At 38.2% G+C, this 26,801-nt stretch overlaps 1 protein-coding gene across 8 annotated transcripts in view; it reads left to right on the forward strand.

Annotated features, from left to right (window-relative positions):
- The window catches only part of CNTRL (centriolin), a 93,908-nt gene that overhangs the window by 23,960 nt on the left and 43,147 nt on the right, over positions 1–26,801 (forward strand). For 3 of the 8 annotated variants that reach the window (XM_084994445.1, XM_021068190.2, XM_084994423.1), the window contains 8 exons: positions 5,009–5,065; positions 7,109–7,228; positions 8,102–8,330; positions 10,719–10,828; positions 12,644–12,838; positions 19,020–19,173; positions 20,173–20,393; positions 23,903–24,079. In XM_084994445.1, coding sequence (XP_084850571.1) covers positions 5,009–5,065; positions 7,109–7,228; positions 8,102–8,330; positions 10,719–10,828; positions 12,644–12,838; positions 19,020–19,173; positions 20,173–20,393; positions 23,903–24,079 — 1,263 coding nt within the window. Of the gene's footprint in view, positions 1–5,008; positions 5,066–7,108; positions 7,229–8,101; positions 8,331–10,718; positions 10,829–12,643; positions 12,839–16,406; positions 16,589–19,019; positions 19,174–20,172; positions 20,394–23,902; positions 24,080–26,801 lie in introns of those variants that run through there. The other 5 variants (XM_084994455.1, XM_021068196.2, XM_084994434.1 and 2 more) reach the window with 2 other exon arrangements.

Consider the following 26,801-nt stretch of genomic DNA (forward strand, 5'->3'; position numbering starts at 1 on the left):
TACAGTGTTCTGTCAATTTCTACTGTACAGTGAAGTGACCCAGTCATACACATATATATATGTATCCTTTTCTCATACTATCCTTCATCATGTTCCGTCACCAGTGACTAGATATAGTTCTCTGTTCTACACAGCAGAGAAAAGATATTTTAAAAGAAAAGGATTTAGACTATCTAGATAGTGTATCTTCAGAAGTTACCTGACCTAGAGGCTTCAGAGGTCTTGAGACCATGTCTGAGGAATAGCCAAAGCAACAGGGATGTCTAGGCTGGAGAAGAGGAGGACCCACTGAGCTGTGATGATTGCCTTCAACCTCAAACTGCTGTGTCATGGAAGAAGGATTGAAGTTATTGACAGAGGTCCCAAGAGATAAAATTGAGGGATGGCAAATAGAGTTCCCATTGTGGCTCAGCGGTAATGAACCCAACTAGTATCCAAGAGAATGTGGCCTCGCTTAATGGGTTAAGGATCCCACATTGCAGTGAGCTACAGTGTAGGTTACAGACATAGCTGGACTCTGGCACTGCTGTGGCTGTGGCATAGACCAGCAGTTGTAGCTCCCATTTGACCCCTAGGCTGGGAACTTCCATATCCCACCCATTTGGCCCTTTTAGGCAAAAAAAAAAAAAAAAAAAAAGTGAAGCTTTGGAGTTAGAATCAGCAGTGGATAAAGGATTAGTGTGGCTTAAGGATCCGGCATTCCCACACGCTGTGGTGTAGGTTGCAGACATGGCCCGGATCCCTCGTTGTGGCTCTGATGTAGGCTGGCAGCTGTAGCTCTAATTTGACCCCTAACCTAGGAACTTCCATATGCTGCAGGTGTGGCCCTAAAAAAGAAGAAAAGAAAGAAATAGCAAATAGAATTATAGGAAAACAGTTTTTCATTTAGTAATGAGGAAGAAATCTAATAGCTGTTCTGAGATAAAATGTGATAACTCTGGAATGTGTTTGCTGTCATTGAAACATGCATGTGCTCAGGGTTTAGGGAAAAGAAAAAAAAATTACACAGGGAGATAGACTAAATTACCCTAAAAGGCCTTTCCAGGGAGTTCCTGTCGTGGTACATGGTTAACGAATCTGACTAGGAACCATGAGGTTGAGGGTTCGATCCCTCCTCTTGCTCAGTGGGTTAAGGATCTGGCGTTGCCGGGAGCTGTGGTGTAGGCCGATGGCTACAGCTCCGATTAGACCCCTAGCCTGGGAATTTCCATATGCCGCGGGGGTGGTCCTAGAAAAGGAAGCAAAAAAAAAAAAAAAAAAAAGGCCTTTTCAACCTAGGGAGTTGTGCGTGTGTGCGTGTGTGTGTGTGTGTGTGTGTGTGTGTGTGTGTCTTTTTAGGGCCGAACTTGTGGCATATGAAAGCTCCCAGGCTAGGGGTCAGATTAGAGCTACAGCTGCTGGCCTACACCACAGCCATAGCAATGCCGCATCCAAGACTTCTCTGCGACCTACATCACAGCGCTGGATCCTTAACCCACTGAGCAAGACCAAGGATCGAACCTGCGTCCTCGTAGACACAGTCGGGTTAGTTACCATTGAGCCACTACAGGAATTCCTCAACCTAGGGAATTTGATTCTGTAAAATTATTAATCTACTTTCCTTGAAGGAAAAAATAGCTTTTGGTACTCTCCTCTTTTTTTTTCTTTTGGCAATTCTTTTTCTGATTTATACATAACTTGGAGAATTAGATTTCTCATACAGTTAATAGGATCCTCAATACTGTTGTCTTCTTTTTTTTCAACACCCTCTTAGGATTGGCATTCAGGCTCAATTTCTTGATTTGTTGACAAGAATTCTGCATAAGCAGTTACATTTTTTAGCAAGAAAAAAAATGTTCCCTCCCTCCTCTGCATAGAGAGGGAAATTGTTACTTGATTTCTTTTTCTCTTTCTTTCTTTCTTTTTCTTTTTTTCTTTTTCTTTTTTTTTTTTTTTTTTGGCTGCCCCATGGCATATGTAGCTCCTGGGCCAGGGATCAGATCAGAGCTACTGCCATGAACCAAGCCACAGCTGCTGCAATGCCAGATGCTTAACCCGCTGTGCCTGTCTGGGGATCGACCCCACCCATCCCAGTGCTCCAAGACACTGCCGATCCCATTGCACCACAGTGGGAGCTCCAGAAATTACTTGAAATCCAAATACTTAACTACCTCTTTCCTAACTCTTCTTTGCCAGGGGGATATAATAAAATATGGGGCAGCTTTCCTATCTCTGTTAGTCAGATATCCAGAGCACTTGTGGCTTCCTTCATATGCCTCTTACTTGAAGGCAGTTTTCAAATATGTCTACTGTATTCTGATGGCATATTATATATGTTAATAATATGATGATTATCAGTGGTCTTATAATATACATCTATCTGCTACACACTGTTCCATAATAGAATGGATTGATGGGTAATTAAATCCTTGACCATTAACATTTATATTTAAAGTACCAGAAAAATCCCAAACAACAGTTCCTACTGTGGTATCATTTGACATCTGTGAACATTTCATAATTTTCCTGAGTTGTTGATCTTTTTTGTAGTATAGAATTCATCTGTTATTACTGACAGAAAAGAACATTGTAATTTCCATATGCCGGTGTTTGTTAGTCAACCCATTGAAAACCTTGGCAAAATATTATATTTTACGTCTATGTGCTATCCCAAAATTATGGATACTATAGTTGCCTAGTTTTCTCTTTTGTTGTTTATAGTGTTTATTTTTGTTTCATTTTTTTAAAGTTTTATTGAAGTAGTGTTGTGCTAATTTTTGCTGTACAACAGTGATTCAGTTATGCGTGTACACACATCCATTCTCTCTCAGATTCTTTTCCCACATAGATTATTACAGAATATTGGGTAGAGTACTCTGTGCTGTATAGCAGCTCCCCATTGGTCAATCACTCCATATACCTCAGTGTGCATATGCCAGCCCCAAACTCCCATGTTTATTTATAATGTTGTTGATTGTGCTATAAATAAATGTTTTGTAAATTGTCAACAGTTTTTGCTGGGTTTTTGTCTGTAACTGTTTTTGATTAGAAGACAGACTGTGCTCTTCTTTGAGTCATTATGTTATTTTTATGATTAAAAATTTAAAAGCATTAATATACAAAGTTAATATGTGTTTATTGTAACAAATTCAGACAACACAAATGTATGTAGTAGAAAATGAACGTTTCACTCTCTCCCTACCCCATTACTTGGATGTTAATATGTATCCTTTTTGTTTTCTATGCTTATATAACAGCTATGTAATTATATAATGTATATATGATTAAATAGATATATATTTGAATGTTTGTGATTTAAGTAAAAAAGAATTTTACTATACATATTAAATTCTGTATCTTATTTTTTACAAAACAATGTATATTCACAGACAGCTCTCTAAGTTAAAAAATACATACCCACGTATATACACATACATAAATTCTTTTCAAAGTCTATATTGTGGTCCATTGTATGGATTTTCCATAATTTATTTAATTTACTCTTATTGATGAATATTTAGGTCATTCCACTTTTTTGTTACTAGCAACTGTATAGAGAAAAGTATTTACATGTATATGCCTTATGCATTCATATTAGTGATTCCTTAGGATAAATCACTATAAGTCTAAAAGTTTTTAAAATTTTGATAAATATTAATGACCCTTCAAAAAGCTTCTATCTCTTTTATACTTCTGTAGCAGTAGGTGAAGGCGCCCACTCCCCCACTTGATACTATTACTTTGAACTTGTAAATAGCATAGAAAAAAGAAGAATCTCATTGCTTTATTTTCACATTTCTTTAGTTATTGGAATACTGTATATGTATTTATTAGCTATTTTGTATTTCTTGTTTAAATCCATGTTGTTTTGCCTGTTCTTTTATTATTCCAAAGGACTATTCGAAGTTTTTAAAGAAAATAATTCTGTGCCTTATTCTAAGAGCCTACATTCAAAAAACATTTTCCATTACCTTATATAGACTGTCTGGTGATAATAGCTATAGTTGCATAATGTTTTCTAGTTTCACAAAGTAATTCCTCATGTAATAGGTCAACTAACTTATAAATGAAATGTAGTAACATTGAAGGAAAACTTCTGGTGGCCATTTAACCTGTAGTAGTCCCCCTCTTCTTTACTGACAAGTATTAACTTCAACTTTAATATTAATATTACTCATTGTCTTTTTGCAAGTTATTTAACTGCTGTTCTTGTTTCCTCATTTTTAAAATGAGGCTGATTTGGAAGTTCCCATCGTGGCTCAGTGGTTAACGAGTCTGACTAGGAACCACGAGGTTGCGGGTCCGATCCCTGGCCTTGCTCAGTGGGTTAAGGATCTGGTGTTGCCGTGAGCTGTGGTGTAGGTTGCAGACGCAGCTCGGATCCCGAGTTGCTGTGGCTCTGGCGTAGGCCAGTGACTACAGGTCCAATTAGACCCTTATCCTGGGAACCTCCATGTACCACGGGTGTGGCCCTAGAAAAGCCAAAAAAAGACCCCAAAAACCTGACTGGTATCCATGAGGACGCAGGTTTGATCCCTGGCCTTGCTCAGTGACTTAAGGATCCGGCATTGCTGGATCCAGTGAGATGTGGTGTATGTAGGTCATAGACACTGCTCGGATCCCGTGTTGCTGTCACTGAGGCTATGGCATAGGCCGGTGCTGCAGCGGTGATTTGACCCCTAGCCTGGGAACTTCCCTATGCTGTAGGTGTGGCCCTAAAAAATAAGTAAATAAATAAATAAAATGAGGATGATTTAGCTGTCCTGCCAGCCCCACAAGACTTGTGAGGACTGAATCAGGTTATGAATGTGAAAATAATTTGAAATTAATCAAGCTAAGTAATGGAAGGTGGTAAATATGAAACTCATAGTTGGAGTGATGATAAAATATGTCCATGTAAGAAAAAATGCAGGTATTAATCATATCTTCCTAAGGTAAGTTGTCAATGAAGAACAGTTTATGTTGTTTCAGCCTCACTCTCTAGGAATTCACTAGGTGATGGTATTTGTTTGCTTCTTTCTCCTTTTAGCCCTTGTCTTGGTTTCTTGCAGACCCTTTTCTGCCGATTCTTAATTCTTCCTTAAAGGTAGTTTGTTTAGGGCTGAATTGTACACTCTTTTTCATGGTTTGCATGATAACTTGTATTAACTGCTTACATATATTTTAAGTTTTGAAACTGGCTTGCCTTTTTGAGAAATGTGCTTGTGTGTGTATGTATAATTTGTTTAATGAATGCATACATAGGAAAATGAATTTGAATGTGGGGGACAGAATTTGTATCATTTTTCCAGTTGGTCAGTATGTTAACTGCACTCATCTCTTGACTATCCATAGCTAATTCTGTAACTAGCCTGCTTTCCAGGGCCTTTGACTCCCAGTTTGCTCTCATTTCTTCATTTCTTCAATAGACATTTATTGATTGTTCGCTATATGCTAAGCCTGCTGCTGTAAAAGACACAAAGATACTTTAAGATGCAGAGTATTTATTATTAAAATTGACCTTTGAACAACACAGGGGTTAATCCACTAGTTGGCCCTCAGTATCCTCAGTTCCCGGGCATCTGCAGATTCAACCAACAACAGACTGTGTAGTATAGTAGTATTTCCTATTGAAAAATATGTGTAAGTGGACCTGCCCAGTTGAAACCCACACTTTCAAGGGTCAGCTGTATTTGCCTGCAGAGACCAGTCCATAAATCCTCCATGGTTCAGTCACATTTGCCTCTGTTTGTTCCCACTGCCACTGATCTTTGGAGAGGGAAGCCCAAGATTAGTTGACACTGAGTTGCTTTCTTGAGACTCAGGATCTTGTGAGCAATTCAGTGAAAGCATCAGTGTGGGTGATGTGCTTGACACCCTGCAGCAGGACATTGAAGGCACTATAGTATGATAGAGTGTTGAATTTGAAATCAGGAAACTTGGATTTGAACTCTGCCTCTTCCAACTACCAGCTATGCAATTGGGCATATTATTTAACCTCTCTGTATAGCTCATAGTGTAGGTTGTGAGGATTCAGTGAGATAGCACATGTCAAATACTTAGCACAGTGTCTGGCATACAGTGAGTACTCAGAATTACCTATTATGTAGGCTGGTCTTACTTCCACTTTGATGGATAATCAGGAGGTGACTGAAAGCTAAATCATGCACGACTCTGAGTTCACAGGCTTGTAAAATGTTCATGTTTGTTTATGTTTCATTCTCTTCAGCTTGCATTTTTATATTAATGAAGTTTTTCTGCATGCATTTTTTTTTGGTGTGATATCTATTATCAGACAGTGGGGGGAATGAAAAGGCAGAAATCACTTAGTGGACCTTTGAAATGAACTCACAGATTGATTTAGTAGAAAGGGGGCTGGTACTGGTAGTTAATAAAAAATTTCTCTGCCACTAATTCAGTAGGTAACTTTTGACAAGTCAATTCACCAAACTGCGACTCAATTTTATTTATAAGTTCAAAGGATTAGTTCTAGATGATTTTTTTTTCTAGCTTCTGACATTTCTAAGAATCACTAAAAAGTTGTAATTACAGTAGGATTACTTTATTAAAAATTTAATATTACATATTTGGATCTAATTGAGCTTATTCACATCCCTTACACTCTGTTACAAAGAGTAATGAAAAACTGGGATGCCATTAGCCAAAAATACTATAGCAATAGCAGTACAACAGTGAAAACTGATCTATTTTCATGCTTTTCACTCCTTTTAATTTCTTTGTAATTAATGTTAAATATCGTTTTCATCATTGACTTGAAGCCGCCATGAGTAAGTTAAGTAAATTAGTACTAATTATTGAGAAATTAGGAAGCAGGTACTTAGTAGACTAGTTGCTTTTTACTTTCATGTTTGGATAAAGCAAATTTAAATGATTTTTAAAAGTTTTATTCATTGAATCCAGAAATAACATACAAACTTCAAAGGTCTTTTATGTGATCTCTTATAAAATGACATTTTGTTTTTTCATACTTTATAATACATTAGAATTAAGAAAAATGTCTTAATGCTCTATTTTTTGTGTGATTTAAAAAAATCTAATTATTAATTATGATTAGAACTTGCCATACCACTGTACCTTTATGCTAACTTACTGATTCTGTATATTGTTTCATATCAAATTGGGCTAATAGCTAAGACAGAAGACCATGGAACTAACACGAGCATGTCAGAAACAATATGAACTGGAACAGGAATTGGCCTTTTATAAAATTGATGCTAAATTTGAGCCACTAAATTATTATCCATCAGAGGTGAGTTATTTTAATTTTGTAGTAATCCAAAGTTAAAGCCAGCATAGAATGGGGCAGAAGAGGGAAGGGTGGTAGAGATGGTCAAAGGATTTTATCAATAACTATTCCATGTTCTTGTCATGAGGATATCAGTGGAGTCAAAGTATTTTGCTTGAATCTGTAAATTATTTGGCTCAGCGAAATAGAGCAGTGTCCAAAAGAGATTAAAAATCCCAAGATGATATTTGGCCACATCCATATTCATAACCCAAAAGAACCTTCTTATCCTTAGTTACCTCACTCAAGATGTGATTGATCAGCTTCCTTAAATCCATACTTCCAATAAAAGTGCACTGCCTGCTTCAGTGATCACAGAATGGCCATCTCTGTACATTGTTTGTTAAATAATCACTGGCTTCACTATTAGTCAACCATTATTTGTACAGATGCCATAAATGCTACTGCAGAGGGGAACCATTTAACTTCCAAGATCCACTGATTCCAAACTATAAATTATTTATTCAAGAGTTAAAATTTATTAGACTGATATTTTACTTATATATCAGCTGAGAAACCAAAATAAAACACCTAGATTTCTGACTTGAGAGATTCAACAATGCTGAAAAAAGACATGTAACTACAGGCACTTCCTTAATCAATCCAGCTCACTCTTTGGAGATAGGAAGAGGAATCCTTTTGAGACCATTTTTTTTGTTCCAGTTCCTTTTTAGTATATTAAGAATAAGATAAAAGAATGAAATGTATTTTTTAACTTTGTGTAGGATTAATATTTAGGCAATTCTGTGGTACATTCTTCACTAATAAAATGAATAATGTCACTTGACTGCATAGAAGGCACTTACTAAACCATAAATCTCTCTATTTTGTTTTTAGTATGTCGACATTGATAAAGCCCCAGATGAAAGCCCTTATATTGGCAAATCCAGATATAAGAGAAATATGTTTGCCACAGAGAGTTATATTACTGATGATGCACAGGCAGTAGAGATTAAGAGGATGGAGCTAGGTGAAGAGGAACAGCTTAGAAATGAGCATGTGAACTTGAGTGCCCATACACCGCTGGACATACAACTGGAAGACAAAGAAAACAAAATAAGTGCAGGTTAACAAAAGTTACTTTAAATTCTTTAAAATTATAAAAAGATTGAATACTTCTAATTAAACATGCTGAAGATGTTGTTTACACAAGAAGTCTAAAACAAAAGTAGTGATTCATTGAGCAAATTATTTTTTAATGATTCTTGTTATGATGGAAATTGGTGGGGGTTTTTTTGGCTTGTTTGTTTCTTTTTAGGGCCGCACCTGCGGCATATAGAAGTTCCCAGGCTAGGGGTCAAATTGGAACTGCAGCTGCCAGCCTACACCAGCCACAACCATGACAACATCAGATCCGAGCTTCATCTGCAACCTACCCTGCAGCTCGCAGCAATGCTGGAGCCTTTAACCCACTGAGCAAGGCCAGGGATCAAACCTGCATCCTCATGGATACTAGTTGGGTTCTTAACCTGCTGAGCCACAGCAGGAACTCCTGAGAAGGGGGTTTTGTCCATAATTTGATGCCAGCATATCGAGAGGATCCAAGAATACTTAAATCTTGCCCTGCCATCAGGTCCTTCTCACCACTGGACTATACATTCGGAGATATAATTAGTAATAACTGAAGGAGGTATTGATTCCTGTGCATGTTGCCAAAACCTAAAGCAGTGTTTTGGATAAGTTGAATCAGTGTACTCTTCTTAGGCTTGGGCCTAAGTCTGGCCCCTAACTCCTCCTGACTTATCCCATACTCCATCTCCTCAACCTTCCCCTCCCCTCCCAGTCATCTAATTCAAAGGAACTTACCACTTCCTGGCAAGTCAGAGAGAGGAAGAAATCAATCCAAGGGGACCCTTAGACCATCCAAATGGCAAACTTTGATTGCACTTACTCACTTAGCTGCATGGATATGGAGGGAGGAGAAAGCAGACCTGAGTTCATGTATCTCACTAGTAATCATGGCCCATTGGGGGAGTCTCAGTCAATGAGATTAGTAGCCCATCTTTCCATGATTGGCAACTAAATGGAAAACATGGAAGGCCAGGAGTTCCCATCATGGTGCAACAAAAACGAATCTGACTAGGAACCATGAGCTTGTGGGTTCGATCCCGATCCCTGGCCTCGCTCAGTCGGTTAAGGATCTGGCATTACTGTGAGCTGTGGTGTAGGTTGCAGATGTAGCTTGGATCTGGCATTGCTGTGGCCATGGCATAGGCCAGCAGGTGTAGGTCTGATTTGACCCCTTAGCCTGAGAACCTCCTTATGCCATGGATGTGGCCCTAAAAAACAAAACAAACAAAAACACAGAAGGCCAATAGAAGTTGACTTGGAGAGGGGAGAAAAGAGGCTGAGTTGTCTGTGTCTGCATATACTATATGCAAGATTCTGGAAGGGGAAGGCAAAACTAAATTGAATGTAAGTACAGACTAGTTTCAAGGGGCTTATGGTTTTACAAAAGGCAGGGAGAGGGAGGAAGAGAGAAATCAGAAATTTAAGGTATAAAGTAATTGATTTAAGTATAAAGTAAGAGTCTCTCCAGTTGGGAGAGACTGTTCATAGTGAATTTCTTTTCTTTTCCCTTTGATTTTTTTTTGGCTGCACCCGTGGCATATGGAAGTTCCCAGGGCAAAGGATTGAGTCTGAGCCACAGCTGCAGCAACGCCTGATCCTTAACCCCATTTGGCTGAGCCGGATATCAAACCCTTGCCTCTGCAATGACCTGAGCCTCTGTGGTTGGCTTCTTAACCCACTGTGCCATAGCGGGAGTGCCCAGTAGTAAATTTCCTGATACTGAGTCCTATCATAAAGCATTTGCTTCTTCCAAGGTTTTTGTTTAATACTCTAATAAACCTCATTATAACTTTGTGACATGTAAGTGCATGTTTACAAATAAAATCCTTATTCTCTCAAAAGAGTTCTTTAATGTTGGGAGAATCAAGTAAAGCCCTGTTTATGTTAAGAATTTTACAAAAAAAAAAAAAAGATCAATTACAGCTTTAGAGTATATTGTGAAAGTATTCTAGACATTAACCAATAAAGAGGAAAACTGTCATAAGAAATTACTTATTATGGGAGTTCCCTTTGTGGCTAAGGTGTTAATGAATCTAATTAGGATCCATGAGGATGCAGGTTCGATCCTTGGCCTTGCTCAGTGGGTTAAGGATCTGGTGTTGCTGTGAGCTGTAGTATAGGTCGCAGACATGGCTCAGATCCCACATTGCTGTGGCTGTACAGCTCGGATTCGACCCCTAGCCTGGAAACCTTCATATGCTGTGATTGCAGCCCTAAAATAGAAAAAAAAAAAAAAAGAAATTACTTATTCTTATTCCTGTGATGTATTTATAATCACAGATATTTAATTGGGGAGGGAGGAAGTTATTGCTAAGAAAAAGGTGGAAATTTGAGAATTCAATATTTTTTCTTGTGTATGTGTGCGTGGTTTTTAAATTCGCAGCACAAACTCGACTATCAGAACTGCATGATGAAATAGAAAAAGCAGAACAACAAATTTTAAGAGCTACTGAAGAATTTAAACAACTGGAAGAAGCTATGCAACTTAAAAAAGTAAGTAAAAGTAAAGCTGCATTGCTAAGAGGAAATGCCAGAAATGAAATGTGTTTCCCCTTCATAACTGTGTAAAATAGTCTTTAAATCAGTGATGCCTAATTAATTATGGAGTAACAAATTTTAGAGTCAGATATGGTTCTAGCATTTTCCAATTACATTTCCTTCCATTCAGGATGACATTCTATTAGCATTTTTTAGAGTATGTAGATATATACTATTTAACAATTTATGTGAAAAGATATATTCCATCTACACTATTGTGAACATGTCTGATGTACCCAGGTAATAATCTCCTTCTGATATATCTCCTCGAATTTACTTAAACACTCTCCACCTTTAAGATCCTGGGACCTAAATTAAGAACCCCATGACCTCTCTAACATGAACATTGTCACAGCAGCAAAAATGTAACTGATATAAAATATGGTATACAAAAAGAGTGTGTCATGAAGAAGGAAGCAGTTCAAACCCATCATATAATTGCATAGGAAGAAAATTCAAAAAAGGAAGTATTTTGACTTTTCAGTTTTTAAGTATATAAAAGGTTATATTTCTTTGTAAATTTTAAAATTCAGTATTTCAAAATCATGTTGGTAACTGTATTCATAGCATAGTAGGTAGACTAAGAATGTAAAGTCTAAGTTATATATTCTTTTGAAAAGATACCCTGTATTTTTACTTTCTTTTTTTAATTTTATGATATTTTTTCTACTGTAGTTGATTTACATTGTTCTGTCAATTTCTACTGTACAGCAAAGCGACCCAGTCATTCACACATTATCCTCCATCATGTTCCATCACAAGTGACTAGATATAGTTCCCTGTGCTATATACAGCAGGACCTCATTGCTTACTGTGTTGTTACTTTCAGATTACATAGTAACTATAAATTGATTCAAGTTGATTTGAAACTTATTATATAGCAGTTGCTGACTGGGCTAGGTCCTAAGTAATGAATAAAACAGATATGTGTTCCTCCTTCATATGCAAGAAATAGGCAGTAAATAAGTAAAAATAAGTTAAAAAGAAATGTTTAAACAACATAGAGTTGCAGGGAAAAAAAAAGAAAATTGGGACAGACAATAAAAAAGGATGTAGAGGAGTTCTCTTGTGGTGCGGTGGGTTAAGGATAGGCGTTGTCACCGCAAGGTCTTGGGTTATTTCTGCGTGAGGTTCCGTCCCTGGCCTGGAAACTTCCACATGCTTCGGACTCAGCCACACAAAAAAAGGATGTAAATTGTGGAAACCCACAAAGGCCTCTCTGAGAAGGTGGCATTTAGGCTCATACCCAAAGGATGAGAAGGAGCCAGTGAGGCAGAGTTAGGAAAAGAGTCTGCCAGGCAGAGGTGACTGTGTCCAGAAGGCATCAGACTAAAGACTGCTCTGCAGAGTGACGGGGAGTGTAGTGGAAGATGAGATTAAAGTCCATGCCAGGTGTCATGGGCCATTTTAAGGGGGTTGAATTTTATACTGAAATGTCATGGGAAACCTTTGAAGTACTTTAGGCGGTGGTCTGGCTGTAAAGTCGCTCTGGCTACTTGATGAGAGTGAAATGGGGTGAGAGAGATGGAAAAGAGTGGAGATGTGTACGTCAGTCTAGGAGGCTGTTGTTTAGTACTGACAAGAGATGATAATGACTTGGACTACAAAGGTGGTTGTGGACATGGAGAGAAAGCAGTAGAATTGATAGGCTGTAAAGATAGATTGAAAATGGGAGATGAGGAGTTTTAAAAATTGTACTGTTTTCTGTCTATTTGTAAATCAATGTTGCTGCCTTCTGTTAATTGTGTGTTGGGATGTGGGGGGAATTAGATTTCAGAAGCAGAGAAAGACTTACTTTTCAAGCAGTTGAGTGGTAGGATACAACTTCTAAATAAATTACGCCAAGAAGCTCTGGATCTAGAAGTGCAGATGGAAAAGCAAAGGCAAGAAATTGCTGAAAAGCAGCGAGAGATCAAGGACCTGCAAATAGGCATAGATAGCCTGGATTCCAAAGACCCAAAACATGTAAGTATATGAGATTTTGGCTTGTCTACAGGGACAATACTTCTAGATATTTTGTCTCATCATTTTTAGCCTGAGACCCTTCTGAAAGTCTCTTTTATTTTGAAGCACAAATTTGGGTATGTGTGTTTATGGATGTGTGTGTATGTTATACATATACATTTATATGTATGTATATGTATTGTGTATATATATGCATATAATACAAATACGCATATATGTGAAGTGTATGTGTGAGATTAAAACAGAACACCCTAGGGCTTGAAGGAAGTAGCTTTCAGTAGAATGATGGATGCATGATACACTTTTTTTTATTTTTTTATTTTTTTATTTTTTTTGCCTTTTCTAGCTTTTCTAGGGCTGTACCCAAGCCATATGGAGGTTCCCAGTCTAGGGATCCAATTGGAGCTGTAGCCACCAGCCTACACCACAGCCGCAGCAACATGGGATCCAAGCAGCGTCTGCGACCTACAACATAGTTCACAGCAACGCTGAATCCTTAACCCACTGAGCAAGGCCAGGGATCGAACCTGCAACCTCATGGTCCCTATCAGATTCGTTAACCACTGAGCCACAAGGGGAACTCTTACACTTATATTTGTATGTGGTTGAATTTCATTATATTTCAGATCAAGAGAAACCACTTTAAGGTGCTCTCCAGTCCTATTATTCTTTCTCTTTGCTTTATTTTCTTCTTACTCAAGAGCAAACTGAAGAGCTTAGGGTGTTCAGAACCCTTTTCCTACCTCTTCTTTTTAACCCTTTATGCAAATAGTCCACTAAAGCTATTTGTTGTTTCATATTGTTTTGTCATTAAAAAGAAAACATTTCTGGGAGCTCCCACTTTGGCACCATGGGTTAAGGATCTTTGTTGCTGCAAGTGTGGCTCAGATTTGATTCCTGGCCTGCAAACTTCCATTTGCCACAAGTGTGGTTGTTAAAAAAAAAGAAAAGAAAAGAAAGAAAGAGAGAAAGAAAGAGAAAGAGAAAGAAAGAAAGAAAGAGAGAAAGAAAGAGAAAGAGAAAGAAAGAAAGAAAGAAAGAAAGAAAGAAAGAAAGAAAGAAAGAAAGAAAGAAAGAAAATATTTGTTGAGTTTTCTTTTGGTGCAGCAGATTAAGGATCCAGCATTGTCACTGCAGCGTCTGGGGGCACTGATGTGGCGCAGGTTTGATTCCCAGCCTGGGAACTTCCACATACCGCAGGTGTAACCAAAAAACAAACAAACAAACAAACAAAAAACACGCATTTCTCTAGAGCATGTCTTCCTAAAACGTGACCAAATGTGGTCAGTTGCCTGGGAAGTTAGGTTCTTGTTTTTTCTCTCTACTCTGAAGTCTTACTAGTGGTAAAACAGAAGTAAAAATATTTCCTGCATATTTAGCTTGTATACTTTGAATAATCTCTGGGTTAAGAGAACTCATATAATTTAACCTGGTAAGGACAATGCACTATAATTGCTTTAAGTACTTGACAAGTTATTTAATTATCCCTTTAAACATTTTAGTAAAATATCATAGATATTTTTAGCAGGCCAGCTAATTTTGACAAAGGTTGACTATATCATCACAGACATAAGGTCTTTTCTAACAAAAGCCTAAGACTTGGTATTAAAATTGAAGCCAAGGGAGTTCCCTGGTGGCTTAGCAGGTTAAGGTTCTGGTGTTGTCACTGCTGTGGTTCAGGTTCAGTTCCTGGTCTGGGAACTTACGCATGCCATAGGCGTAGCCAAAAATAAATAAATAAAAATTAAATTGAAACCAAAAGTAGTCTTGATTTTCTTTTTTTTTAATTTTTATTATTTTATTTATTTATTTATTTACCTGCACCCAAGGCATGTGGAAGTTTCCAGGCGTGGGATCGAACCTGTGCCAGTTACATAGCCTGTGCCACAGCTGTAGCAATACCAGATCCTTAACCCACTGTGCCACATAGGAACTTCCTAGTCTTGATTATCTGAAAGAATTTTCATTACATAAAAAGTTAGAGATTTCAAGTAATATATGATGAGTAATATCTTATTTTGTTGCATTTATTTGTTCAGAAGTCTGCCATCCCATGTAAGGCCCCTGAGGACAGGAACTGTATTCCCAGGGGCCAGTGCTATGTTTATGAATGCTTGCATCAAGGAAGGTGGGAAAGAACTGGCCTATAAGCACTACCCAAAGCTCTTTTACTGCCTTTTCTAGTTCTGTAATCTATGAGTATAATTAGAACCTAGATTATCTCTTTGCTTTCAACAAAGGACTGTGCTATTCTTGGCATGCAGGGAGTCTAATGCTCATTGGACTTCTGTAAAGAATTATATACAGAAAGGAGTTAAAAGAGAAGTAGGAAAGGCATCCATGTTTTGAAGATAGTCAAAATCAATATTAGGAGTTCCCATTGTGGCTCAGTGGGTTACGAAGCTAACCAGTATCCATGAGAATGTGGGCTTGGTCCCTGGCCTCATTCATTTGGTTAAGGATCTAGTGTTGCTGTGGCTGTAGTATAGGCCAGCAGCTGCAACTCTGATTTGACCCCTAGCCTGGGAACTTCCATATGCCACAAGTGTGGCCCTTTTAAAAAGAAAAAAAAAAAATCAGTTTTAGACGATGAAACATACAGACCTTTTTGGTATTGTTAAAACTGGTAAAATTTAGTTCTTAGAGTTATAGCATTAGTCTGAGCACCAGAGGATATCTCTTTTTAATTTGTTCACCCAGAAGGATCATCTTTTTCTAATTTGCACAAAGTCACGTTATTGGCTAGTGTTAGGCACCCCATTTTAAGCTTCAAAATGTGAACATTTTAGCAAGAGGGAAAGAATCAAGTATGGTATACCTTCTTATTTTTCTGCAGATAAAAACTTTTATTTTTATTATCTAATCAGATGAAATATCTTTCTGAATAGCATATAGAATTTAAAAGTAAAAGCTTGAGAGATTAGAAAACAGTAAATGACTGAGATATGATGGAAAACAAATATATTAAGTGCCAATGATTTGTATTGTACTTGTTTTTTGGCATATATGGTGAGGAACATTATTTTATTACAACATCCAAATGAAATTTGTGACTTTAATTAGCAGAAGATGAAAATGTATTTTAAAAAATTAAATGATTTCCCAAAGCCTCCTTTTAAGGAGAGGCAAAGCCCATGCTTACACTACTAAGGTGACCTTCTGCTCACAAAGGAATTAAGAGTCTAAAGAGAGTAATTAGTTTTAAAATTAGCTCAGAGCCAAGCCTACTCAAGTTTTCAACAAACATAAGCATTTAACTAGTTTTCAAAAGAAAAATGTACTATTTAAAAATAAAATCCCATTTTAGTTATAGAAAACGTTCATAGCTAGAAAAACAGATATCACCGGAGCAAAACATAATAAAGATTTGTATCTCTGCTGCCTATCCAGCAATACCCTGTGGAAGCAAAAGGTAACCGTATACTAGAGGGAACTAGCCTGTAGTAATCTGTTGCAAAGGTTGTGCGTGATTGGCCCTGTGGGAGCTTCCTGTGTTGTGATTTGAAGTGCGGAGGGTGGGGTCTGCCTGCAGAGGCTGCTTGTGATTGGATGGGCTGGGCTGCCGTTCAGTGTCTGCCAGGAATGTGGTTCGAAGCACTGGGAGGTTACAGAGGCTCCGAGGCACTTACAAAAATGTGGCTGTCAGAGAGGGAAGTACACATGAATTTGAAGACAGCATTAGAAAGCGTTCCGCCCACAGTTTCTCTGTTCTCTACGGCTCAGTTTTAACAGGACAAATTCTAAGTTAAGGTATGACCATTTTCTCTCTTTCTGTACAAAGGACTTAAAAAGGAGGAGGAGTCAGAGATGTAAGTTCCTGTTTTTACAATACCACTATTGTGAGCTCCACGGTAGTGAAAATTGCTGAATCTACTTTTGCTCACATGTTTTTAGTGCAGATCATTGGCTGGCGTATTGAACTAACTTTTTTGTCCTGCGTGTAGAGATTTCAGTGGAAGTTTTAATGGTGAATTTTAAAGATTTATTGATACAGATGTGAATGCAGAAGTTTTTAAAAATTCTTTCTTGAGCCATAAAATTCTAAATGTACTTAGAATGTAAGCTTTTATCTGCAGTTACCTTTTCATAAAGATTTCAGGTGGGTATTTTGGGAGAATAGGAGAAGAGTTTTGAAAAATCCAATCAAGTTGTACCATTAGTAAAATAAAAGCCTTCCACTCAAGCTACCACTCATTCTTCAAAAATGAAGAGATTTTCTCTCTTGTCTTTGGGGGCAGCAGAAGTAAAACTGAGAAAGTGTTATTTTTATAATCAAATGGGGCTTAGACTTGAGAAGCTTGGAGTTTGCTGTTCTGACTGTATTTAGTTCTTTCTCATGATAACGCTGTCTTGATTTATTATTGTTCTGTTCCTCTGATCCTATGGGGGCAAACTATAGCTGTGAGGGTGTAAGTGGGAAGGACAGATTCTCTGGGGAATTATTTTGTCTCCATATGAACAGTTGCCTAAGGAGACCTATTCCAAGTCATTTGATGGATCTGAAATTCAGTTTTCCCATGTATAAAAGGAAGAGTTAGATCAATGGTTTTTTAGGTTTTATTTCCCCCAGGACACCTGGAAAATACAATACAATCCTTTTAGTTAACAGTATCGCCCTAAGTGATGACGTTCGGGGTGCGAAAGTGTGTGTGGGTGTGTGAAAGCTCTTTTTCCACCAGGATATAATAATGGTCGGAGGTGTGCCTCCATAGGCCCTCCATCCTGAGAATCTCTGGGATAAATGGTCTTTGAGGTTTCACTCAACTCCTCAGCTTATGGAACTTAAAAGTAAAATATTTCTTTGTGTAAGGAATTGAAAATAAACTTAAATTCTAAGAAAGTGTTATTTCATGTCTCTATTCCCCCCCTCCAAAAAAAAAAACCTTTTTAAAAATTATATCTGTAGTTCCCGTGGTGGCTCAGTGGTAACGAACCTGGCTAGGATACCTGAGGACACAGATTCAGTCTCTGGTCTTGTCCAGTGGGTTTATGGATTGTGTGTTGCCGTGAGCTGTGGTGTGTCACAGACCTGACTCAGATCCCATGTTTCTGTGGCTGTGGCGTAGGTTGGCCACTGAAACTCTGATTGGACCCCCTAGCCTAGGAACTTCCATATGCCATGGGTGTGGCCCTAAAAAGACCAAAAAAATTATATTTAATTTTCTTAATAAAATGTTATTACTGGAGGTCCCATTGTGGCGCAGTGGTTAACGAATCCGACTAGGAACCATAAGGTTGCAGGTTCGATCCCTGGCCTTGCTCGGTGGGTTAAGGATCCAGCATTGCCGTGAGCTGTAGTGTAGGTCGCAGACACGGCTTGGATCCTGCATTGCTGTGGCTCTGGCGTAGGCCTGTAGCTACAGCTCCGTCTCGACCCCTAGCCTGGGAACCTCCATATGCCGCAGGAGTGGCTCAAGAAAAGGCAAAAAGACAAATAATAATAATAAAATGTTATTGTGTATTATAAAACTTTTTAAACATTAAAAAAAACTTATTGGAGTTCCTATTGTGGTGCAATGGAAATGAATCCAACTAGGGTCCATTAGGATGCAGGTTCGATCCCTGGCCTCTCTCAGTGTGTTGGAGATCCAGCATTGCCATGAGCTGTGGAGTAGGTTGCAGACGTGGCTCAGATCCTGTGTTGCTGTGGCTGTGGCATAGGCTGGCACTGCAGCTCCGATTCCATCCCTAGCCTGGGACTTCCATTTGCCTTGGTCTTGGCCTCCCCCCCAGAAAAAGACAAAGCATAAAAAACTCATTTAAAAAACCTCCTGTAATCTTTCTACCCGGAAATAACCCTTGTTAACATTTTAGAACATAGTCTTTTTCTATGGATATGTGTATATATGTATAATAATGTTTTGAAAATTTTTTTAGAAAGACGCATTTTAATGCAATGCAAAGAACACTGAACTTGGCTTCATTACCTACTAGCTGTTCCCTTGGGAAAAAAACCACTTAACCTTCCTGATCCTCATTTTGCTTATCTGTAAAATGGAGATGATTCCCCACCTCAAGTTACCATGAGGCTTAAATGAAAACTACTCACGGGAAACAACAGAGACAGAAATAAAATGATGCAAATTGTTGCATATTCTTTTCCTTTCCTCCTTAGAAATGTTAAGGATTATTATTTTTTTAAGAGTTTAAAGAATTTGAGATTCTGATTTTTCCAATTCAGTGCCATATGAAGGCTCAGAAGAGGGGTAAAGAACAACAGCTTGACATTATGAATAAGCAGTACAAACAACTTGAAAGCCGATTGGATGAGATACTTTCTAGAATTGCTAAAGAAACTGAAGAGATTAAGGACCTTGAACAACAGCTTACTGAAGGTAAGAATTTAAGTACAATTTATAAGGTTTCAGTGTTAATAAAAGACATTAATGACAGGCATTAATCCAAATATTAGCTGAATATGCTTCAGCTGTTAGTACTAGGATTTGATCAGGAATATTTGCAGAATACTCAAAAATGTTCAGTAAAATTACAATTTTTGATTTTTGTTTTAATTGCATTGATGTCCTAGTGAGTCAGGTCATTCCATTCAATAAGCAAGAAATCCCTTCACAATTGTGATAAACTCTGGTATGTGATTTCTCTTCTGAGGCATAAAATCCTTTCAGAAGCAAAGAGTCCATTAATAGCAAGCATTTCAGTGTCCGCTTATAAGAGTGTTGAAAGAATTTTAGGATCTGCTTTTGTAATGCAAATTTAAATTGTGACATCGCCATAATATAGTGGAAGAGGAAGATAATAGGCTGTGGTGGTGAGAGCCTTGCTTTGGTGTAAAAAGACTCCAGTCCTTGTTTTGCCATTAAGTTCTATCATGATCATTCGTTTGGGGAAAGATTAAATGAGATAGTGTTCATCAAGAGCCTGGACATAGTAGGTACTCAATATATGGTTTGTTTGTTTTTTTTTTAAGTCTTCAGGTTACAGATTTATGCTGCCAGGTTTAAGTCTTATATGTTGAGTGGTTTTGTTTTGTGTATCCAGCAGCAAAAACTCAGTTTTGTTGCACACTTTTTAATTATTTTATTTGGAAATTATCACTTTAAGCTTTTTACATCATAAATTAAGCATTTCATAAGCAGTGGCCATGATTGTGCTATTTTTATTGTATACCTGCTTAAACTCTTATACCATGGATAATATGGGGGAAAGCTATCATTATATCATGAAAAAAGAAATATAAGATAGAAATAATTGAAAGTGTAGAATTTCATCCTTAACTAGTAACAAATAGCTAAGGAGATTAAATGCAGTAAGTATATATCTTGAAAGCACTTCCTTGTTTACATTATCACCTTCCCTTTCTCTGTCTTCCATAGGCCAAATAGCAGCAAATGAAGCCCTGAAGAAGGACTTAGAAGGTGTCATCAGTGGGTTGCAAGAATATCTGGGGACTGTCAAAGGCCAAGCAACTCAGGCCCAGAATGAGTGCAGAAGGCTACAGGATGAGAAAGAGACATTGCTGCAGAGATTGACCGAGGTTGAGCAGGAAAGGGACCAACTGGAAATAGTTGCCTTAGATGCAGAAAATATGAGGAAGGTATGACTTGTTTCTTCTTGTCTGTTTTCCTTAGCCTCCAAAATAGATGATGTCCAAATTAAGTTAATTAAGGAAGTTAGCAACAGTGCAGTTATTATTATTGTTGCATGGATGTCCTAGTGAATCAGGTCATTTCCGTTCAATAGGCAAGTAATCCTTTTATGATGATGATAAACTCTGGCATGTAAACTTCTAAGGCATAAAATCCTTTCAGGAGCAAAGAGTCCATTGGTAGCTAAGTAGCTATTTAGTGTTTTGTTTTTTTCCCCTTAGTTGTGATAAAATACTTGGAACCATTATTTTTCCTTTACTAAGAAAAGAAAGATTATTTTAGCTGAATTTCTATCTCTAAAAATTATTGATCAAATAACTAAAAAATATGAAATTGTAGCTGTTATAAATGCTGTATTAGGTGTTCATATTTTATTATTTGTGTAGCAGAATTCAGCACAACATATTTTTTTCTTATTCTTGTTGCTATCACTTTATAATTTTAGCATTATTTTATGAATAACAAGACAGGCATAGCATGGTAGATTATACCCTTCCATACCTGATTTGTTGCCATTCATTTGGAGATTTCACTTTCTCTGTTTTAGTTGTTTGGCAAACTTAATCTTTCAGGAGAATCCATATTCTCACACCTCATCCTCAGAGGGCTGGCTCTGGAAATTTGAATTAATATGTCTTAATATTATGAAATTTATCAGGCATATAAGAATATAAAAAATATTTAACACCACATACTCACAACTCAGCTTAAGAAATGAAACATGCAGACATATTTAAAACCTTCTCTGTACCTCCTTCCAGAGGTAGCACAATCCTGAATATGGTTTTATCTCCCTGCATCTCTCTTCTTTTATCCATCCATAAACAATATGTAGTTTTGTATTGCATCATTTTAGGATTTATATACAAAATACATAGCATATTCTTTGGCCACTTCCTTTCTTCCCTCATGTTTATGTTTTTGAGAATTATACATCTTGATACATGTAGCTCTACTTTGTTTTTATCGATGTCTGCAACATCCCATTGTATGTACATACCACAAATTTATTGCTTGTGCATTCTCCTCTTGGAGGACATTGAGGTGGTTTCCAGTCTTTTGATATTAAGATGTTGAGAGTAACATTCTTATACACGTCTTGAGCGCGGGCGCTGTGTTCACAGTGGAACTGTGACTCAGAGTGTATGTGCGTCCTCAGCTTCACTAGATAATGTCAAATCATTGCCCATAGTCATCCTATGAATTTCTGTTCCCACCAGCAATGTGAAGGCTGCCATTACACCACAGCTTTGCCAATACCTTAGTGTTGTCTAACTTTTATTTTGTAAGCCTTTATTTTGAAATAATTTCAAGCTTATGGGGAGTCACAAGAGTAACTCACTATACCCTCCATTCAGAGTCACCAATTAATAATTTGCCACATTTGCTTTGTCTCTCATATATAATTTTACATGATTTTATATACATCTTTATATAAAAATTTTTCCTGATCACTGCAGAAGTAGTTGTAGACATCATGCTCTTTAGCTTCTAAGTGTTTCAGTATGTTTTTCCTAAGAACAAGGACATTTGTTCTTGTTCTTAGGAAAATTCAGGAAATTTAACATTTTGTCAGACTTGATGTTTGCCAATCTGCTAAGTTTGAAATAGTGTCTTTTTATCATGAAAATTTTTTCATTTATAGGAAAGTTGAAAGAATAGTTCAGTGAGCCTCAATGTGCTCTCCTAGATTCAACAACTATTTTGCCGTATTTGGGTTTTTTTTTTTTTTTTTTCTGGGTCATTTGAAAGTTGCAGATGTTGTGATATCATCTCTCCATGAAGTACACATCTAAAATCTTTTTAAAATGAGGACAATTTTGTACATAACTATGATACCATTGCTATACCCAGGAAAATTAATAGCAATTCCCTAATATTGTCTAATTTTGTCACATTTTCCCAGTTTGTGTCAAGAATGCCTTTCATGAGAGAGAGAGAGAGAGAGAGAGAGAGTGTGTGTGTGTGTGTGTGTGTGTGTGTGTGTGTGTGTGTGTGTAGAGTTCAGCTGATAATCCTGTAGAGTGTCCCACATTCTGGATTTGTCTGATTGTTTCCTCATGGTTTCTTTAACTTGTTCCTCTGTGCTCCGCACAATAGTATCTTGTTTTAACTGCGTTTTCTCCTGGGTGCTGGAAAAGTTAAGCAATTTTATTGTTTATTTGCCATTCAGTGTTCCTCATCAGTGAATTCCCTGTTCATATTTTTTGCCTGTTTTTTCTATTGGATTGTATTTTTCTTAATGACTTGCAAGAATTCTTTATATGTTTTGGGTATTAGTCTTCTTTTGGCTGTATGTGGAACGTGCATTTTGGACAAGCAACCCATATAACTCAAATGCCAGGCAGTCTTTGTTGTGAGCCACTCGGGAAGTCCAGATGCCAGGTAGTCTTTGGATCATCCATTGAGCAACTCTTCTATAGATGTTCTTATCGCAGGATCTTCCTGTTTAATCCAGAATAATTTGATCTAATTCTTCAAGTCCCAAACAAAAGGGGTGAAATATTTAATTATAAAAAACAAACAGGCTAAAATGAATGATACTATGATATGCTAATCAATATATACTTATGTTTTTAACATTCAGGTTTCTCTGTCATGCTTAATGCTAGAGAGTGCTAGTCCCAATTTGTTTCCGGGAAGTGAACATCTTGTGGTTTAATAGAAAGAATGTGGGCTTTAGAGTCAGAAATCTCAGTTCATATTCTGATTCTATCCTTTTTTTGGCTGCACAGACCTATGCTGTTTACTTAGATGTTTATTCTCCATTTCCTCATCTGTAAAACGGGGATAGTACCTTGCCTTACATAGTTATTGAAATACTGAAGGCAAACGCATTTGTCCTGGAGTTCCCTTCGTGGCTCAGCAGTTAATGAACCTGACTAGGATCCCTGAGGATGCAGGTTTGATCCCTGGCTTAGCTCAGTGGTTTGGGGATCTGGCGTTGCTGTGAGCTGTGGTGTAGTTTGCAGACACGGCTCAGATCTTGCATTGCTGTGGCTGTGGCATAGGCTGGCAGCTGTAGCTCTGATTTGACCCCTGGCCTGGGAACTTTCATATGCCACAACTGTGGCCCTAAAGAGCAAAAAAAAAAAAAAAAGAAAGAGAAAGAAGAAGAAAAAAAAATTTTGTCCCAATGTCTAATAGAAAATAGGCCTTAAATTTTATCCTGTCTTTTTTTCTTCTTAAACACATTTACTGTATCACACAAGTGGTTACTTTGGAAAACATGTTTCAGCTTACTGATTTTTCTGATTACTTTGAGTCAGGGTTTTGTTTTCCAGCCTGGATTCACACAGCCTACAGCTTCATGGTATTGCTAATGAACATTCTCTGTGCCAGGCCAGCACTGGCTGGCCAGCATTTGGTTTACGGGCTCAGGTTACTTATAATGATTTGCAGATGCTTAAGCAGACAGTGAGGGTTTTGTACTTAAACCTACACTGGATCCTTGCAGGACCTTGCAGAGCTTGAAAGCGCCCTCCAGGAGCAGCATGAGGTGAACGCATCCCTGCAACAGACCCAAGGAGATCTCAGCGCCTATGAGGCTGAGCTAGAGGCGCAGTTAAAAATAAGGGATGCTGAAGCCCACCAGCTCAGAGAAGAGTTAGAAAAAATAACAAGGCTCAGCCAGGTAAGTAAGAGGATAAAGCCATCTAGCAGCCAAGTGGCCTGGCCCTTAACATTATCAGTGTTCTTTTAATTTAAGATTAAACACTTTTTGGAGTTCCCGTCGTGGCTCAGTGGTTAACGAATCCAACTAGGAACCATAAGGTTGTGGGTTCAATCCCTGGCCTTGCTCAGTGGGTTAAGTATCCAGTGTTGCTGTGAGCTGTGGTGTAGGTCACAATCTCAGCTCAGATCCTGTGTCGCTATGGCTCTGGCGTAGGCTGGCGGCTACAGCTCCAATTAGACCCCTAGCCTGGGAACCTCCATATGCCGACGGTGCAGCCCTAGAAAAGACAAGAAGACAAAAAGAAAGATTAAACACTTTTTAATGTAATGTACCCAGCATTATGGGAAGAGCATATTTTTGGAGTCAGACATTCCGAGTTTGAAAGATCCCTGTGTGAACATGGGCAAATCATGTCATGGCTCTGAGCTTCTGGCAAATGCCTCCTCATCTATAACGTGGGAGATGGTGAGGATAAGTGAGACAACAGGCGTGAAAGCACCTAGAATGGTGATCAATAAAGTCTAGATTTTCTTTCTCAAAACAGCTGTAAGAGACCTCTTTTAAGTTGATGATAAATTTTGTTACTTGCAATTTTGGTTGAGTGAAATATCCACTAGTTTAAATTATACTTGCAAATAGAGAAATAGTTATTCATCCAATACTTACCAATTGGCCATTGAGGGCCAGGTGCCATGGTGCTTCAGGGAACAGCAAAGACATGGTTACTGTACTTATGAGGCTGACGTGTGGTAGGTGAAACAGGTGTGTTGGAGAAAGAAAAGTATAGGGTTGTGTGGTAATAACGGAGCGGTAGTGAGAGGAGACTGCCCTATGGAAGTGATGTTTCAGCCAAGACCTAAAGGATGACAATGATTTGGCTGTGCAAAGGGAGAAAGTGTGAGAGGGGTAGGGGTAAGGGATGCATTCTTAGGCAGAGAGGCAAGGGGAGAGAGCATAATGCATTTGAAACAGTGAAAGTATGCCTCCAACATGCCAGGAGTGAGGAGAGGAGTAGGGAGTAAGGGAGAGGTAAGAGCAGAGAGGCAAACAGAAGCCAGTTACAGTATATTCTTGATCACATTAAAATATAGTTTTGTTGGAGTTCCCGTTGTGGTGCAGTGGTTAATGAATCTGACTAGGAACCATGAGGTTGCGGGTTCGATCCCTGGCCTTGCTCAGTGGGTTAAGGATCCGGCGTTGCTGCGAGCTGTGGTGTAGGTCGCAGACGCGGCTCGGATCCCGCGTTGCTGTGGCTGTAGCGTAGGCCGTTGGCTACAGCTCCGATTGGACCCCTTGCCTGGGAACCTCCACATGCCGAGGGAGCAGCCCTAGAAAGGGCAAAAAGACAAAAAATAAATAAATAAAATATAGTTTTGTTTAGCTGTAAGTCAAATGGGTTTTATCTTCCTCCAGAAAGCCTGCTCAGACCTTCCTGTTATGCCTGCTGAAAATCTGGATTCAGAACTCTACTTTGATTTTCCTTTAACCTGTGCTCAAAGCATTTTATCATGTGTATGATAATCATCTGTTTAGATTGCCTGTTTCTCATGCTAGACTCCAAGCGCAGTGAATACCCAGATTGTAGATGCCTGTTTCTCAGTGCCTGGCACATGGGGAGGGTCAATATGTTCTAACTGGATTAAAGTGAAATAAAATAGGATAGTTTGAAACAGGCTTATGAAAAGATGTTCAACATTGCTAATTATTAGAGAAATGCAAATCAAAAATACAGTGAGGTGTGTGGAGCTCCAGTTGTGGCTCAGCAGGTTAAGGACCTGATGTTGTCTCTGTGAGGATGTGTGGATGTGGGTTCAATCCCTGGCCTCACTCAGTGGGTTAAGGATTCAGCATTGCTGCAAGCTGCAGTGTAGATTGGAGATGCGGCTTGGATCTGGTATTGCTATAGCAGAGGCCACAGCTACAGCTCTGATCTGACCCCTGGCCTGGGAACATCTATATACTGCAGGTGCTGCCATAAAAAGAAGGAAAAAAAAACCTGCAATGAAGTACCATTTCACACTGGTCAGAATCACCATCATCTAAAAGTATACAAATAATGAATGCTGGAGAGGATGTGGAGAAAGGGGAGCCTTCCTACACTATTAGTGGGAGTGTAAATTGGTGCAGCCACTGTGGAAAACAGTGTGGAGGTTACTTAAAAAACTAAAAATAGTCACCTTGCTGTGCAGCAGAAAATTGACAGAACACTGTCAATCAGCTGTAATGGAAAAATAAAAATCATTATTTAAAAAAAAAAACTAAAAATAGAGTTACTATATGATCCAGCAATTCTGCTCCTAGGCATATATCTGGAAAAGATGGAAACTTTAATTCAAACAGATACGTGCACCCCAGTGTTCAGAGCAGCACTGTTTATAACAGCCAAAACGTAGGAGCAACCTAAATGTCCATTGATAGAAGAATGGATAAAGAAAATGTGGTATGTATATACAATGGAATATTACTCAGCCATAAAAAAATGAAATCATGCCATTTGCAACAACCAGGATGGACCTAAAGATTATCACACTAAATGAAGTAAATCAGAGAAAGACAAATGTTATATGATACCACTTATATGTGGAATCTAAAAAAATGATACAAGTAACTTAATTATAAAACACAAATAGACTCAGACAGGAAACAAACTTATGATTACCACAGGGAAAAGGGCAATGAG

The sequence above is a fragment of the Sus scrofa genome, chromosome 1 (assembly GCF_054392235.1).
Source record: "Sus scrofa isolate SSC_HxYL_T2T_F1_AM1 chromosome 1, Sscrofa_HxYL_maternal_Yorkshire_Landrace_v2.0, whole genome shotgun sequence".
Lineage (NCBI taxonomy): Eukaryota > Metazoa > Chordata > Mammalia > Artiodactyla > Suidae > Sus > Sus scrofa.